We start from the raw sequence: 13,829 nt of genomic DNA, 5'->3' as shown, positions 1-13,829 counted from the left end.
AGCTCCGGGGGGCGTCCGGAATCGGGGGCCTTAACTCACCCCCGAGGAGTGAATGGTTCAGGCCGACCCGCCCCATCCTGTCACTCACGGGTTGCTGTTGGACGCGCGCGCGCGCGCGCGGAACACACGTCGCTAGGGCCGGGCTGCCGGCGCTGAGTCGTTCCGCGCAGAGTCCCCGGCTTCGGCTGGGGCTGGGGGCGGCCTTGGAACTTCCCGGGCTCGCGGGCTCCCGGATTTCAGAGCTGCCGATTCTGATGTTCGGTGCGCGCCACCGGTGCCCTAGGGCCCCCGCGAAAGAGTCCAGGCCTGGGAGCAGGGGACGCTGAGGGTAACGACCGACGTCAGCGAGCCAAGATGCTCAGGTAGGAAAATAACTCGATAATGCGGGCACATCAGACATCTAAGGGACGTGGACTTGGGGATCGGTGAATGTGGGGCAGCTGGAGGACTGGGTGTGATCCCCTACTAGTGGAATGGTTAAAAGTGCATGAGCTTTAGACCCTTAATCAGGTCAAATTCAATTTCCACTGTTTTAGCTTTATAGGTGTGACTGACACTTGAGACTACACCTTTTGAAGCCTCAGTTTTGTCATCTGTAGAATGAAAATAATGGAAGCTACCTCACAGGAGTGTTGAGAGGATGAAATGAGACAATGCTTGTAAAGCTCTTTGCAGGAGGTAGGCTTGGGATCAATCAATGCTGGTTATTATTTCTGCTCCATAAATATGTACAAGATATAGAAAACTGCCCTGTTTCCCCCATCCCCCACCAGCATAGTTGGCTTTCTGTTTGGTGCCAGAATAGGCACAGGCCCAAATCTCTTGTTCATCCCCCTAGTGTTCTGTAAATATTGACTGAGCACACACCAGTGTGCTAGGAATGCGTATTTACTCATTAAATATTTGTAGCACCCCTGTCCCCATCATTTCTGTGTGCTCAGTCACTCAGTCGTGCCTAACTGCGAATCCATGGACTGTAGCCTGCCAGGCTCCTCTGTCCATGGGGATTCTCCAGGCAAGAATACTGGAGTGGGTTGCCATTTCCTTCTCCAGGGGATCTTCCCAACCCAGGGATCAAACCCAGGTCTCCTGCACTGCAGGTGGATTCTTTACCATCTGAGCCACCAGGGACGCCCACCCCTTAATTACAGCAACTCAGAGGTCAAATTTCTGAAATGTTCCCTGGGATTGGCAGCTCCCCTTTGAGGAAGACTGGTTGAGGGAGAATGTGACCTTTTTGCCCTGGGGACAGAGACTTAATCGATTACCAGTCTTTTCTGATGACAGATGTTGCCACCCTGACCCCTTTTCTTAGGGAACCCTGGAGGCAGGGCCTGGCAAGCAGAGCACCCCTGCTGTCACCCAGGACTACAGAGAGCATGAAGACCCCGGTGGAGCTGGCCATCAGCGGGATGCAGACCCTCCACGTTCAGCACCGCAGCCGGGGTGGCTACCGGGTCAAAGTTAGGCCATCATACGTGGATGAGACTTTGTTTGGCAGCCCTGCAGGCATACGGCCTGCACCACCAGACTTTGACCCACCATGGATGAAGAAGGCCAACAGAACCAGAGGATTGGGGACAGGGGTGTCACAGGCCTTGGGGGCCAATGGGAGCTGTGAGTCCACCTCTTCCAGTGGCAGCACCCCAACCCTCACACCAAGGAAGAAGAACAAATACAGGTAATAGGATAGGGAGATTCCCTGCCGATCACCTGCTGTGTGACCTTGGGCAAGCAGTTTGACCTCTCTGAGCCCGTTTCCTCACAGTGGAAAGTGGGACGTAGTGGGGTTATTGAAAAGACTTAAGGGGGTGAGACATGTACAGTGGTTGGCACGGTTACCTGACACTAAGGAATAAATAAATGGTAATGCCATTAGACTGGACTTCTGAGGCCCAGAGGGGTGAGCTGATTTGTCCAACAGAGAGAGTGTTAGTCGCTCAGTTGTATCCATTTCTTTGCGACCCCATATACTGTAGCCTGCCAGGCTCCTCTGTCCATGGAATTCTCCAGGCAAGAAGAGTGGAGTGGGTTGCCATTTCCTTCTCCGGGGGATCTTTCCAACCCAGGGATTGAACCTGGGTCTTCTGCACTGCAGGAGAATTCTTTACCTTCTGAGCCACCAGGGAAGCCCTTGATTTATCCAAGATCACAGAGCAATTTGCATAAAATTACTAGTGTGGTTAGTCCATCAAATGACATAGATGTGATTCCAAACTTAAGCAAGTCATTTTGAAAATGGTTCTTGCTGCATTTCCACCAGCAAGTTAGAAAAATGGAATCTAATGCCAGTGGTTATTTTGTAAGGATTATTTAAATTATTTCAATTAATAGTCTGGAGGGAGGCCACAGGGCTCTATCTTATTGATTGTCATCAGTGTCTTGAACAGAGATATGAAAGACTAGTACATTAATCAATCAGGTTTGTTATCTATAACAAAATACTATAGACTCGGAGGCCTAAACAGCATAAATTTGAGTTTTCACGGTTATGGAGGCTTAAAGTCGAAAGTCAAGATGCTAGCAGGGTTGGTTTCTCCTGAAGCCTATCCTTGGGTTGCAGATGGCCAGCTATTCCCTGGGTCCTCACATGGACTTTTCGTTGAGTGTCTACATTCTTGTTGCCTCTTCCTCTTCTTATAAGGACACAAATCCTATTGGATTAGAGCCTCACCTTTGTGGCCTCATTTATGTGTGTGTTAGTCATTCAGTCATGTCCAGCTCTTTGAAACCCCATGGACTATAGCCTGCCAGGCTCCTCTGTCCATGGATTTCTCCAGGCAAGAAGACTGGAGTGGGTTGCTGTGCCTTCCTTGAGGGGATCTTCCCGATCCAGGGATCAAATCCAGGTCTCCTGCATTGCAGGCAGATTCTTTACCACTGAGTCACCAGGAAAGCCCATGGCCTCATTTAACCTTAATTTAACTCAACACAAATTTTGGGAGGAGGCAATTCAGTCCTTAATAACTAGCCAGTCCTATTTGGGATCCATTCTGAGCCAAAAGGCATGTACGCTAATTGAGAGTGGGAATAGTGCCTATTTAAGAGGATAAAATTCAACAGAGATAAAAGCAAGACCCCATTATTGTCACGTCTGCTTGACAGTTCCCATGGAGCACAGGGCAGGCTCAGGTTGACATTAGCAGCACTGACATCTACAACGTGGCTGAAAGTGCTGCTGTCACTGTAGGCTGCATTCACAGAAGTCTATGACAGGGAGGCACCAGCCAACCCTATGCTCGCCTGGAGGGTGGAATTTTGTGCTGGATGCTGACAGGTAGAGGGTGTCAAGTTAGAAGGTGCATAAGAGGTAGAGATGCTATTAAGCAGAAACTTTGGTACCAGACAGACATAGGTATCAACCAAATCTGGGTTTGAACAGTTAAATCAAGTGGCCAAAATGTTGACTTTCCAAAGACTTGCAGCTTGGGAATGGGGAGCACTTTTAGTTCTGGCCTAAAGTCGTGGACCTCACACCTCATAGATATGCCATGAATATTTGTGGGATTAATAAAAAAAAAAATGGCTGAATGAATCTAGTCAAAGGTGAGAGGCCCTTAAGGCATTTAAGTCTGGCTTAATGATCAAGAGCTTGGGCCCTTGAGTGGAGAGGGGCAGGGGCTGGATTTGAATCTTGTCTGTACCTTCCTTGTTATCCTCCCTGTGCCTCAGTTTTCTTGTTTATAAAATAGGATTATCATATTGCCATCCTGTGGGTTTTGTGAGAAATAATGAGATAACACAAGTGACAAGCTGAGTCCTGGGCCTATACAGGAAAAGCCCTGAGTAAATATTCAAAAATTTTAAAAGCTACTCTGGTGGTGTGCCAGCTCACAGCACCCTCTACATGCCAGGTGCTTGGCTGTGCAATTTCAAATGCAGTTAGAAGGGCCACATGACTGCAGAGGGTTCGGCTGACAGGGCCACTAGGAAAAAGGTGAAGTGGTGAGTTGAAAGAAAAAGTGAAGGCGCTGAAGACTAAGGTTATATTAGTGTTGGTTGCAAATAACAGAAGAATTGGGCTTGGAAACAAGCTAAACGGGCCTAGCAGACAAAGGGCATTTGGGGCTCATATAACAGGGGCCCAAAATGTTGGGATTCTTTCCCACACACATTCCAGGTGAGATGGCCACCAGCTCCTTTGCCCTTATATCCTTCCTACCCGTTCTTAAGCACTCAGTGGAGGAAAGACATTTCTCTCCTAGTAAGTTTCCACAAAGATTCTAAGGGAGACTCCCATTGGGCAGAATGGGTCATGTGATTAGTCCTGAGCCAATCAGTGTGGTCAGGAGGATGGGGTATGCAAATTGGCCTGGCGTGGGCCAATTGGGCACATGCCCAGGATGGGACGGGGAGGATGCAAGGGGACTGGATGCTCAGCAGGGGGAAAATAGTGAGAGTTGAAGATAGTGGTACATGAGGGCTGTGGCTTCCCTGTGGGTACCATGCTGGGAGACAAGGACTTCTGGGATCTACAGGCAATCCTCTGCTGCTGCAGGGGCGTGGCCGGGGCGGGGGGAGGGGGATGGGGGTGGTGGTGAGAAAAGGTTACAAGGCTTATTTCCCCTGCTCATTGTTTCTCTTCCCTTCCCAGACTGATCAGCCACACTCCTTCTTACTGCGATGAGTCTCTCTTTGGCTCCCGACAGGAGGGCGCCGGCTGGGAGGCCAAGTGGATGGCGAGGGGTGATGCTGCGAAGCTCCACGCCCTCTTCTGGACACCCCCGGCTACCCCTAGGGGCAGCCATTCTCCCCGCCCCAGGGAGACGCCAGTGCGAGCCATTCACCCAGCTGACCTCTCAAAGACAGAGCACAGGGTAGTGGCCAGCTCCCGGAGGCTGTCCGTGGATGGGTTAGACACTCCACGCCCTCTGAGGCGGGAGCGTTCCCACTCCCTCACCCACCTGAATGTCCCCAGCACAGGTCACCCACCCGCCAGTAGCCCCTGCACAAATGGGCCCCGAGATCCCAGGCCTGCCCCATCAGGGGTGACCTTCCGGAGCCCCCTAGTGACTCCCAGGGCTCGGTCAGTCAGTGTTTCAGTGCCAACTTCCCCCCGACAAGGTGGGGCTACCCAGAAAACAAAGCCCCCTTGGAAATGAGTTTCTTGGTCCTTTCTACAGGTGTGCCCATGGGGTCACAGCGAGGGGCAGAGTTTCAGAGAATGGTGCTGGTGGGCAGGCCTCTGGAGAGAACACAAGGCATTGGTGGAGCACTCCCGGGGACAGAGCGAGGGTGGGCAGTGCCCCCCCTCTGACCACCTCTGGTTGCTCCCTGCTTTCCCCACTGATATGGATTGGAGGGTCAACCCTTGACATACCTGTGTCCAGTCCTGTCATGGCCACATGGCGTATCAGTGCCAACCCAGGGGGTGTCTCCCGGGAGGGTCCCCCACCTCCTCCATCACATCCACAACATTGTCTCCCCACCAAGTGTGAATAAATGGTGTGATCGCCAACCTGGAGGGCTCTTCCTCCCTCCCTTCAAGCCAAGCTCCTGCTCAGGGTAAGTTTCCAGCTGAGTCTGGAGGCCTCAGGAATTTTCCCAGGCACCATTTGTGGACCAGCGGGGAACACGAGGCCCTGGGTGATATGTGGGTGGACATTCAAAAATTTTAATAGTCATGTATTTATTTTCATGTATTAAATATATCAGTAGCTCATCAAAGCCATGAGTTTTGTTAATTTCTTTTTTCCCTGTAAGGTAAAGACCAGTGTTAGGCCTGAATTGATTTAAGTAACAAAATTAATAATGTCGCAATCACGACCATGGCAGTGGGGCAACTGATCCTCCTCCCATCATGGGCTTCTAACTAATGCCACTGATTGGTGGGTTGGCTGGGTCTTCCTGAGTTCAGAATATGGGCTACAGTTGTTTTGAAATCAGATATATAAACATGTATCTGATGTACATTTCCTACCTTTAAAAAACGCAGGTCAAGAAGCAATAGCTAAGACTGGACATGGAACAACTGACTGGTTCAAAATTGGGAAAAGAGTATGACAAGGCTGTATAGTATCACCCTGCTTATTTAACTTATATACAGAGCACATCATGCGAAATGCCAGGCTGGATGAATCACAAGTTGGAATCAAGATTGCCAGGGGAAATATCAATAACCTCAGATATGCAGATGATACTGGCAGAAAGGGAAGAGGAACTAAAGAGCTTCTTGAGGAGAGTAAAAGAGGAGAGTGAAAAGCCTGGCTTAAACTCAGCATTCGAAAAAGCTAAGATCATGGCATCTAGTCCCATCACCTCATGGCACATAGAGGGGGGAAAAGTGGAAGCAGCGACAGATTTTATTTTCTTGGGCTCCAGGATCACTTTGGACAGTGACTGCAGCCATGAAATTGAAGGATTGGAAGAAAAAAGCTGCTCCTTGGAAGAAAAGTTATAACAAACCTAGATAGCATATTAAAACGCAGAGACATCACTTTGCCAACAAAGGTCCACCTAGTCAAAGCTATGGTTTTTCCAGTAGTCCTGTATGAATGTGAGAGGTGGACCATAAAGAAAGCTGAGCACCGAAAAATTGATGCTTTTGAGCTGTGGTGTTGGAGAAGACTCTTGAGAGTCCCTTGGACTGCAAGGAGATCAAACCAGTCAATCCTAAAGGAAATCAATCCTGACTATTCATTGGAAGGACGGATGTTGAAACTGGAACTCCAATGCTTTGTCCACCTGATACGAAGAGCTGACTCATTGGAAAGGACCCTGATGCTGGGAAAGACTGAAGGCAGGAGAAGAGCAATCACCAACTCAATGGACATGAGCTTGAGCAAGCTCCAGGAGTTGGTGATGGACAGGGAAGCCTGGCGTGCAGCAGTCCATGGGGTCACAAAGAGTTGGACATGACTTAGCGACTGAACTACACCACCAGAGTTCTTAAAAAGCAAAATCCACAATGATTGGACTTTGCCCAATTGAGGGGTCCAGTAAGACCACAAAGTTACACATGGCACCTGGAGAGCATTCAGGATGGAGCCCTAACTGGTCAGGGCCCACCCTCCCCTGCTCTGCACTGTCCCGGGTCAGGCACCTTAGGAAGAACCGCAAAGCCTTTGCCCTGATGGAGTTGCACCCAGAATTGCAGCATCCCAGTGGGTTGGGTGGAGGCCAGACTTCCGGCCTCTCCTTGTCCCCATTTTCCCATGATGCGCCTCCAGGAAGCACGGAGATTCCAGACAGGCCAGCTGGAGGCCACATCTTGGGTTCTATCCCTCTACGCTGGGGGAAAAGATGCGCAAACACTCCTGGGGAACTGTGGGAGGAGCCGACAGTGACTAGGACCAGGGGCCCATGTGCAGATGCCTTTGCAAGTCGGGTGGGCCATGAGGGAAGCCAGCAAGCTGCGCCCTCAGCACAAACACAGCATATTAAACACGGATGTTTAAATTCCTAGAACTCTAACAGAATGAGTACCCTCCCCTCAGTTTTACTTGAAGCTTTCATTTGCCTTCATCTCCTCCCCCTATGTTTTAACAGACACTGGCCACAAATACCTCTTTCCTCCAAACTGTACTAAAAAAAAGGAAGCCACTGCCCAAGTATGATGAAAAGAGGCAACTGACACTGAGGCGGTGAGGGCTGGAAGACAGCTGGGAGTGGAGGGGACTGGGGCAACCTATCTCTGCCATCCACAGGCATCTATAGGGGGCGCTGCTGCCCATCTTTTGAAGACATGGAGGCCCAGGCTATCTGGATGCTGAGTTGTTTGTTTCCAGAAAAGTTATTTCTAAGCCATAGCCTCTGTTTTTTTTGTTTTTTTTTTTTTTTAATGCCAGAAGTGTATTAAAAAATACATTGTTCGACCCCCCTGGATACCAAATAAGGCCAATGTGAGGTTGCTGGTTTTTGACCCTGCGCTTTCACAGTTTTAAATGGGGGCAAAGTTGTAAAGAAAGTAATACCAAGAGCAGGGGCTGAGGGCAGCCAGAAACCCTACTTGTCCCTCTAAGAGTTCTCTGCTCGCCCTGCCTGCCTTTGTCGGTGGCTATGACCCACACCCAACTGTCCTGGCCGGTGATGCGCCCATCGCAGTCATGGCAACTTCTGGTCTGGGACCCAGGCGGGCAGAAAAGGGGGTGCAGCCTGGGGTGTTCCCCACAGCACATCCCCCCCCCCAACAATGGACAAAGCATCTGCAGCGTGGACACACACCCAGGGGCCCTGGGGAAAATGAAGTTTATCTGTAGGCTGTGTTTGACAATGGTTTTTAATTTTGAAAAGGCGTGAAAGTCATAAACGACGGGGCTCCCCATCGCAGGGGCTTCCCAGGCCAGCTCTCGAGTGAGAGGTTAGATTATGGCGAGCGCGGAGGAAGGACTTACTTCTTGCCCTTTCCTTTGCCCTTGCCCTTCTTCTCGCCTTTGCCCTTGCCCCGCTTCTTCCTCTTGGACTTGAGCATGGAGCGGACCAGGTAGCCCTTCCACAGGGCCTGGATGAGCGTGGCGGCCCGCACCATGCGCACCATCTCCTGCTCCTCCTCCAGCCTCTTCTTGGTCAAGATCTCGCGCTCGGCCTGGATCTGGGAGAACTCTTCCACCAGCACGTCGTACCGTTTCTTCAGCTCCTCCAGCTGGAGCTGCTCCTCTTTGTGGATGACGTCCAGCTCCTCATACTCGTCCTGGGGCGAGAGGCAGGGAGCGGGTGGGCCATCGCCAGGCTCAGAGCGCCATCTCCACCCTCTTGTGCGCATGCTCCCCGCCTCCCTGCAGGCGCTGCTGCCCCCAGCCATGGCCGCCTGCATCCCAGGCCGGGATGGGAAGGGGAGAGGTGATGGCGGTCCATCCCCAGCTTGCGGTGTGAGGCCCGGCTTAGACAATTTCAGGAATGAGGAAAACACCCAGCTTGTGAGCTGGGCCGACTGGGCTTCTAATCTTAGCTTGGCCCCGTCTTGAGGGGCTTCACCTTGTTCCAAGCCTTCCCTATTTCCTCATCTGAAATGTGGGGACTATTCCAAACCCAGGAGCAGGGGTGGGAACTATTTCCCTGATTAAATGTTGGGCTGGATGCAACATCCTAGATGGTGGCGCCAGGCACACAGTGGGGATGTTTAAAAAAAATGCCAACCGCTGCCAGCCACATGGTCTGTGTCACAAAGATATCCAGAGAGGACCTTCCTCAGGTGACCGAACCCCACAGTTCTTCCCCACCTCTAACTAACCACAGCCTCTCTTGCTGTAATTCACACCTATCTCCCTCCCTCCCTCCTTCCCACCAAGCATCTATTAGAAGCAAAGTACTTCCAGAGGAGGCAGAGCTAAGTGGACCCTGTCTTTGCCATCATTAACCCACCACCCTCACTGGGAACAGAGAAATGAGCACAGCCTCCAGTCTCCCCCTTCCTAGAGCACTGGGGATCAGACAGAGCCCGAGTTGCCCTTCTCTTGACAGCACGCCTGATGTTGGACCCCTCAGAAGCTGAGGTCCTCTCCAGTACTCACCAGGCCTTCCTGGCCCCAAAGCTGGGGCTCTGGCCACTGATGTTAGCGCAGAGCTGAGTGGAGGCCTCAGGACACCCCTGTTTTATAGACTGCTGTTCCCTGAGCACCTGCTCCAGGCCAGATCTTGTGTTGTACGAGCTTCACTGAATCCCCACCATGGTCCCAGCCTGGGTGTTACTGCTTATGTTGATCACATGCAGAATCCAAGGTCAAGTCCCTTGCTTAAGGTCACACATAAGTGACATAAGTGCCACTAGAGTAGAACCTCCAGATGACAATGAGGACTTTCTTCACCACTGGAGGCTGGCACCCGGCCCATCTCAAGCACTTGGTAGAAAGTTCCTGGGCAACTGAGTGAAGTGGTGGAGGTGAACTCGTACTTGCATCCAGCACAGATGAGTCCTGGCTGGCAGGGCTGCTGGAGGGAGCTGAACAGGAGGGGACAGGGAGCCTGGGATGTTGACCCTAGATGGAGCTGAGATCTTTGGATCTGGTGCCAAACGCCACTTGATGGCTGGCAGCTTCCGTTTCCTTCCTTTGCCACTGCTCCCCTCACTGCCCCAGGCTAGACAAGCCCTTGAGCCTAAGGAAGGGACAGGGAAGTCACTCTCGGGAGGCCCAGAACTAGGCGTAGACCATGGACCATCCAAGGGCTTCTCTTCCCCTGCCCCCTCACCCCGATTCCTAGAGGATCTTGGGAAACACACTTGAGACAGAATTAGGCAGACAAATACCTGCTTTTCACTCATCTCTGAATCATATTTCTGGATCCAGTTCTCAATTTCTGTTTCCACTTTATATTTTTTCTGGAAAAAAAAAAATCCAATTAGTCATTGTTTGATGGACTGAAAGTAACAATGAGCGGCACCGAGTCTGCTCTGCGTCAGCAGGCACTGTGTCACGCCTCGCCTACTCGCTTACCCGAATCCACACCACAAGGTAGGTTCTCCATTTCATAGATGAGGGCATGGAAGATCAGGAGTACTGACTCACTGGACCCAAGATCACAGAGCTGATGGGTGGTTAGAGCTCGGATTTGAAGCCAGCTGTCTGGCTCCAGAACATTCTAGGCAGGTGGAGCAGCTGGTGCAAAGGCCCTGAGGTGGGAACAATCTTGTGATGTTTAAAGAATAGGCACCTGAGCCTGTGTGGCTGGGATGGCATGGCCGAGGGGGGAGCATGGTCCCGGTGAGTTCAGAGTGAGAAGCTGTGTCACAGAGGGAGGGTCTGCAGCTGAAGGAGTTTGGTTTCTAGTGTAAGGGGGAGGGGATGCTCGCTGTTGCATGGATTTAGACACAGCAGAGGAATGTGCTCTAATTTTGTCTTTAAAAGATCAGCTCCTGTACATACAATGGAATGTTTAGTTCAGTTCAGTCACTCAGTTGTGTCCAACTCTTTGCAACCCCATGGACTGCAGCATGTCAAGCCTCCGTGTCCATCACCAACTCAAACTCAAACTCATTGCCAACATCCACTGGATCATTGAAAAAGCAAGAGAGTTTCAGAAAAACATCTATTTCTGCTTTATTGACTATGCCAAAGCCTTTGACTGTGTGGATCACAACAAACTGTGGATAATTTCAAAAGAGATGGGAGTTTACTCAAACTCATCTCCATTGAGTCTGTGATGCCATCTAACCATCTTGTCCTCTGTCATCCCCTTCTCCCACTTTCAATCTTTCCCAGCATCAGGTTCTTTTCCAGTGAGTCAGTTCTTCACATCAGGTGCCCAAAGTATTGGAGTTTCAGCTTCAATATCAGTCCTTCCAATAAACAATCAGAACTGATCTCCTTTAGGATGGACTGGTTTGATCTCCTTGCAGTCCAAGGGACTCTCAAGAGTCTTCTCCAACACCACAGTTCAAAAGCATCAATTCTTCAGCACTCAGCTTTCCTTATAGTCCAACTCTCATATCCATACATGACTACTGGAAAAACCATAGCCTTGACTAGACGGACCTTTGTTGGCAAAGTAATGTCTCTGCTTTTTAATATGCTGTCTGTGTTGGTCATAACTTTCCTGCCAAGGAGTAAGCGTCTTTTAATTTCATGGCTGCAGTGATGAAATCACCATCTGCAGTGATCTTGGAGACCAAAAAAATAAAGCCTGCACTGTTTCCACTGTTTCCCCATCTATTTGCCATGAAGTGATGGGACCGGATGCCATGATCTTAGTTTTCTGAAGTTGAGCTTTAAGCCAACTTTTTACTCTCCTCTTTCACTTTCATCAAGAGGCTCTTTAGTTCTTCACTTTCTGCCATAAGGGTAGTGTCATCTGCATATCTGAGGTTATTGGTATTTCTCCCGGCAATCTTGATTCCAGCTTGTGCTTCTTCCAGCCCAGCGTTTCTCATTATGTACTCTGCATATAAGTTAAATAAGCAGGGTAACAATATACAGCCTTGACGTACTCCTTTCCCTATTTGGAACCAGTCTGTTGTTCCATGTCCAGTTCTAACTGTGGCTTTCTGACCTGCATACAGATTTCTCAAGAGGCAGGTCAGGTGGTCTGGTATTCCCATCTCTTTCAGAATTTTCCACAGTTTGTTGTGATCCACACAGTCGAAGGCTTTGGCATAGTCAACGAAGCAGAAATAGATGTTTTTCTGGAACTCTCTTGCTTTTTTGATGATCCAGCGGATGTTGGCAATTTGATCTCTGGTTCTTCTGCCTTTTCTAAAACTAGCTTGAACATCTGGAAGTTCACAGTTCACATACTGTTGAAGCCTGGCTTGGAGAATTTTGAGCATTACTTTGCTAGCATGTGAGATGAGTGCAATTGTGCAGTAGTGATTGGATTGGAATGAAAACTGACCTTTTCCAGTCCTGTGGCCATGCTGAGTTTTCCAAATTTGCTGGCATATTGAGTGCAGCACTTTCACAGCATCATCTTTTAGGATTTGAAATAGCTCAACTGGAATTCCATCAACTCCACTAGCTTTGTTCATAGTGATGCTTCCTAAGGCCCACTTGACTTCACATTCCAGGATGTCTGGCTCTAGGTGAGTGATCACACCATCGTGATCATCTGGGTTGTGAAGATCTTTTTTGTACAGTTCTTCTATGTATTCTTGCCACCTCTTCTTAACAGCTTCTGCTTCTTTTAGGTCCATACCATTTCTGTCCATTATTGAGCCCATCTTTGCATGAAATGTTCCCTTGGGATCTCCAATTTTCTTGAAGTGATCTCTAGTCTTTCCCATTCTATTGTTTTCCTCTATTTCTTTGCACTGATCATTGAGGAAGGCTTTCTTAGCTCTCCTTGTATTCTTTGGAATTCTGCAATGTTATTCTGCCATAAAAAGGAGTGAAGAGTTGGCAGATGCTATGTGGGCGGGCCTTGAAAAGGAGATGCTAGAAAGACCACATGTTTTATGATTCCACTTACATGAAGAGTCCAGAATAGGCAAATCCATGGAGACAGAAAGTAGATTAGTGGTTTCCAGGGGCTGGGGGAAGGGGAGTGAGTGAGAAACTGCTTAATGAGTACAAGGTTTGTCTGGAGGTGATGAAAGTGTTCTGGAACTAGAGAGAGGCTGTGGTTGTACAACACTGTGAATACTAAGTGCCACTGAATAAAATGGTTATTTTTTTTTGTTATGTGAATTTCACCTCAATTTAAAAAAATCGGCTCCTTAGTTCTTACGGGCTTCCCTGGTAGCTCAGATGGTAAAGAGTCTGCCTGTAACTTAGGAGACCCGGGTTCGAACCCTGGGTTGGGAAGATCCCCTGGAGAAGGAAATGGACAGTATTCTCCAGTACTCTTGCCTGGAGAATCCCATGGACAGAGGAGCCTGGCGGGCTACAGTCCATGGGGTTGCAAAGAGTCCGACATGACTGAGCGACTAAACACACAGTCCTTACAGTGCAACAGTTCTTAGCTTGCGCACCACGCACAGGCTGGCTTCAGGGAGCCTGTGACCCCAGAATTGCCCACCCCCGTGCGCAGATGCCTTTTCATGGGGGAGAGGCCCAGGGCTTCCAGCAGATTCCCGAAAGAGTTGTGATAAGGAAAGGGAGTCCGCAGCAAACTGGGTGCCTGTGGGGCCTGGGTCCTGGCTAAGATGAGGGAGAAGGCGGATGAAGAAAGGATACTTATTGAGCACCTAGTTCTCGTAATAACTCATTAAGGCCTATTCAATCACGATCATCTTCAAGAAGGCTTGGAGGGAGCTGAGGGATTTGCCAGAGGTTTCCGTGTGCCTTCACTTCCTTTGCAGGATCGGGGGCGGGGGGGGGGGGTGTGGTGGGTGTCGTCCTCTTTGCGGGTCTCAGAGGAGGGTGGGAGCTTGCTCAAGGTCACATAACTGGCATGTAGCGGGACCCCATGTCTCTGCCCCCAGTCCCCTCGCGGCTCCTCTGCCGGGCACCTGCTCCTCG

General features: G+C 50.0%; 2 protein-coding genes across 6 annotated transcripts in view; one reads left to right on the top strand and one right to left on the bottom strand.

Annotated features, from left to right (window-relative positions):
• The first annotated feature begins 76 nt into the window (after positions 1–76).
• Positions 77–5,667, top strand: RITA1 (RBPJ interacting and tubulin associated 1). Of its 2 annotated transcripts, none has more exons than XM_043439773.1 (4): positions 77–362; positions 545–678; positions 1,316–1,681; positions 4,595–5,667. In XM_043439773.1, exons 3-4 carry the CDS (start codon positions 1,380–1,382, stop codon positions 5,100–5,102), a joined length of 810 nt encoding a protein of 269 aa, XP_043295708.1. In that variant the 5' UTR covers positions 77–362; positions 545–678; positions 1,316–1,379; the 3' UTR covers positions 5,103–5,667. The 2 variants fall into 2 exon arrangements, with proteins under 2 accessions (XP_043295708.1, XP_043295698.1); XM_043439763.1 differs by having other exon boundaries at positions 537–678.
• Positions 5,668–8,202: 2,535 nt separating this feature from the next.
• The window catches only part of IQCD (IQ motif containing D), a 48,312-nt gene continuing 42,685 nt past the window's right edge, over positions 8,203–13,829 (bottom strand). For all 4 annotated transcript variants that reach the window (XM_043439673.1, XM_043439692.1, XM_043439669.1 and 1 more), the window contains exons 4-5: positions 10,184–10,255; positions 8,203–8,629 (exon numbers count right to left, since the gene is read on the bottom strand). In XM_043439673.1, the coding sequence (XP_043295608.1) occupies positions 8,330–8,629; positions 10,184–10,255 (372 nt within the window). In that variant the 3' untranslated portion in view covers positions 8,203–8,329. The remainder of the gene's footprint in view (positions 8,630–10,183; positions 10,256–13,829) is intronic.

This window comes from Cervus canadensis, chromosome 1, assembly GCF_019320065.1.
Source record: "Cervus canadensis isolate Bull #8, Minnesota chromosome 1, ASM1932006v1, whole genome shotgun sequence".
NCBI lineage: Eukaryota > Metazoa > Chordata > Mammalia > Artiodactyla > Cervidae > Cervus > Cervus canadensis.
This window is presented reverse-complemented; position numbering and strand designations above follow the sequence as displayed.

Excerpts from the sequence above, each read along its gene's own strand:
- RITA1 (XM_043439773.1), top strand. The coding sequence starts at position 1,380 with ATGAAGACCCCGGTGGAGCTGGCCATCAGCGGGATGCAGACCCTCCAC. Across the intron at positions 1,682-4,594 it reads AGGAAGAAGAACAAATACAG|ACTGATCAGCCACACTCCTT; the intron begins GTAATAGGATAG and ends TTCCCTTCCCAG.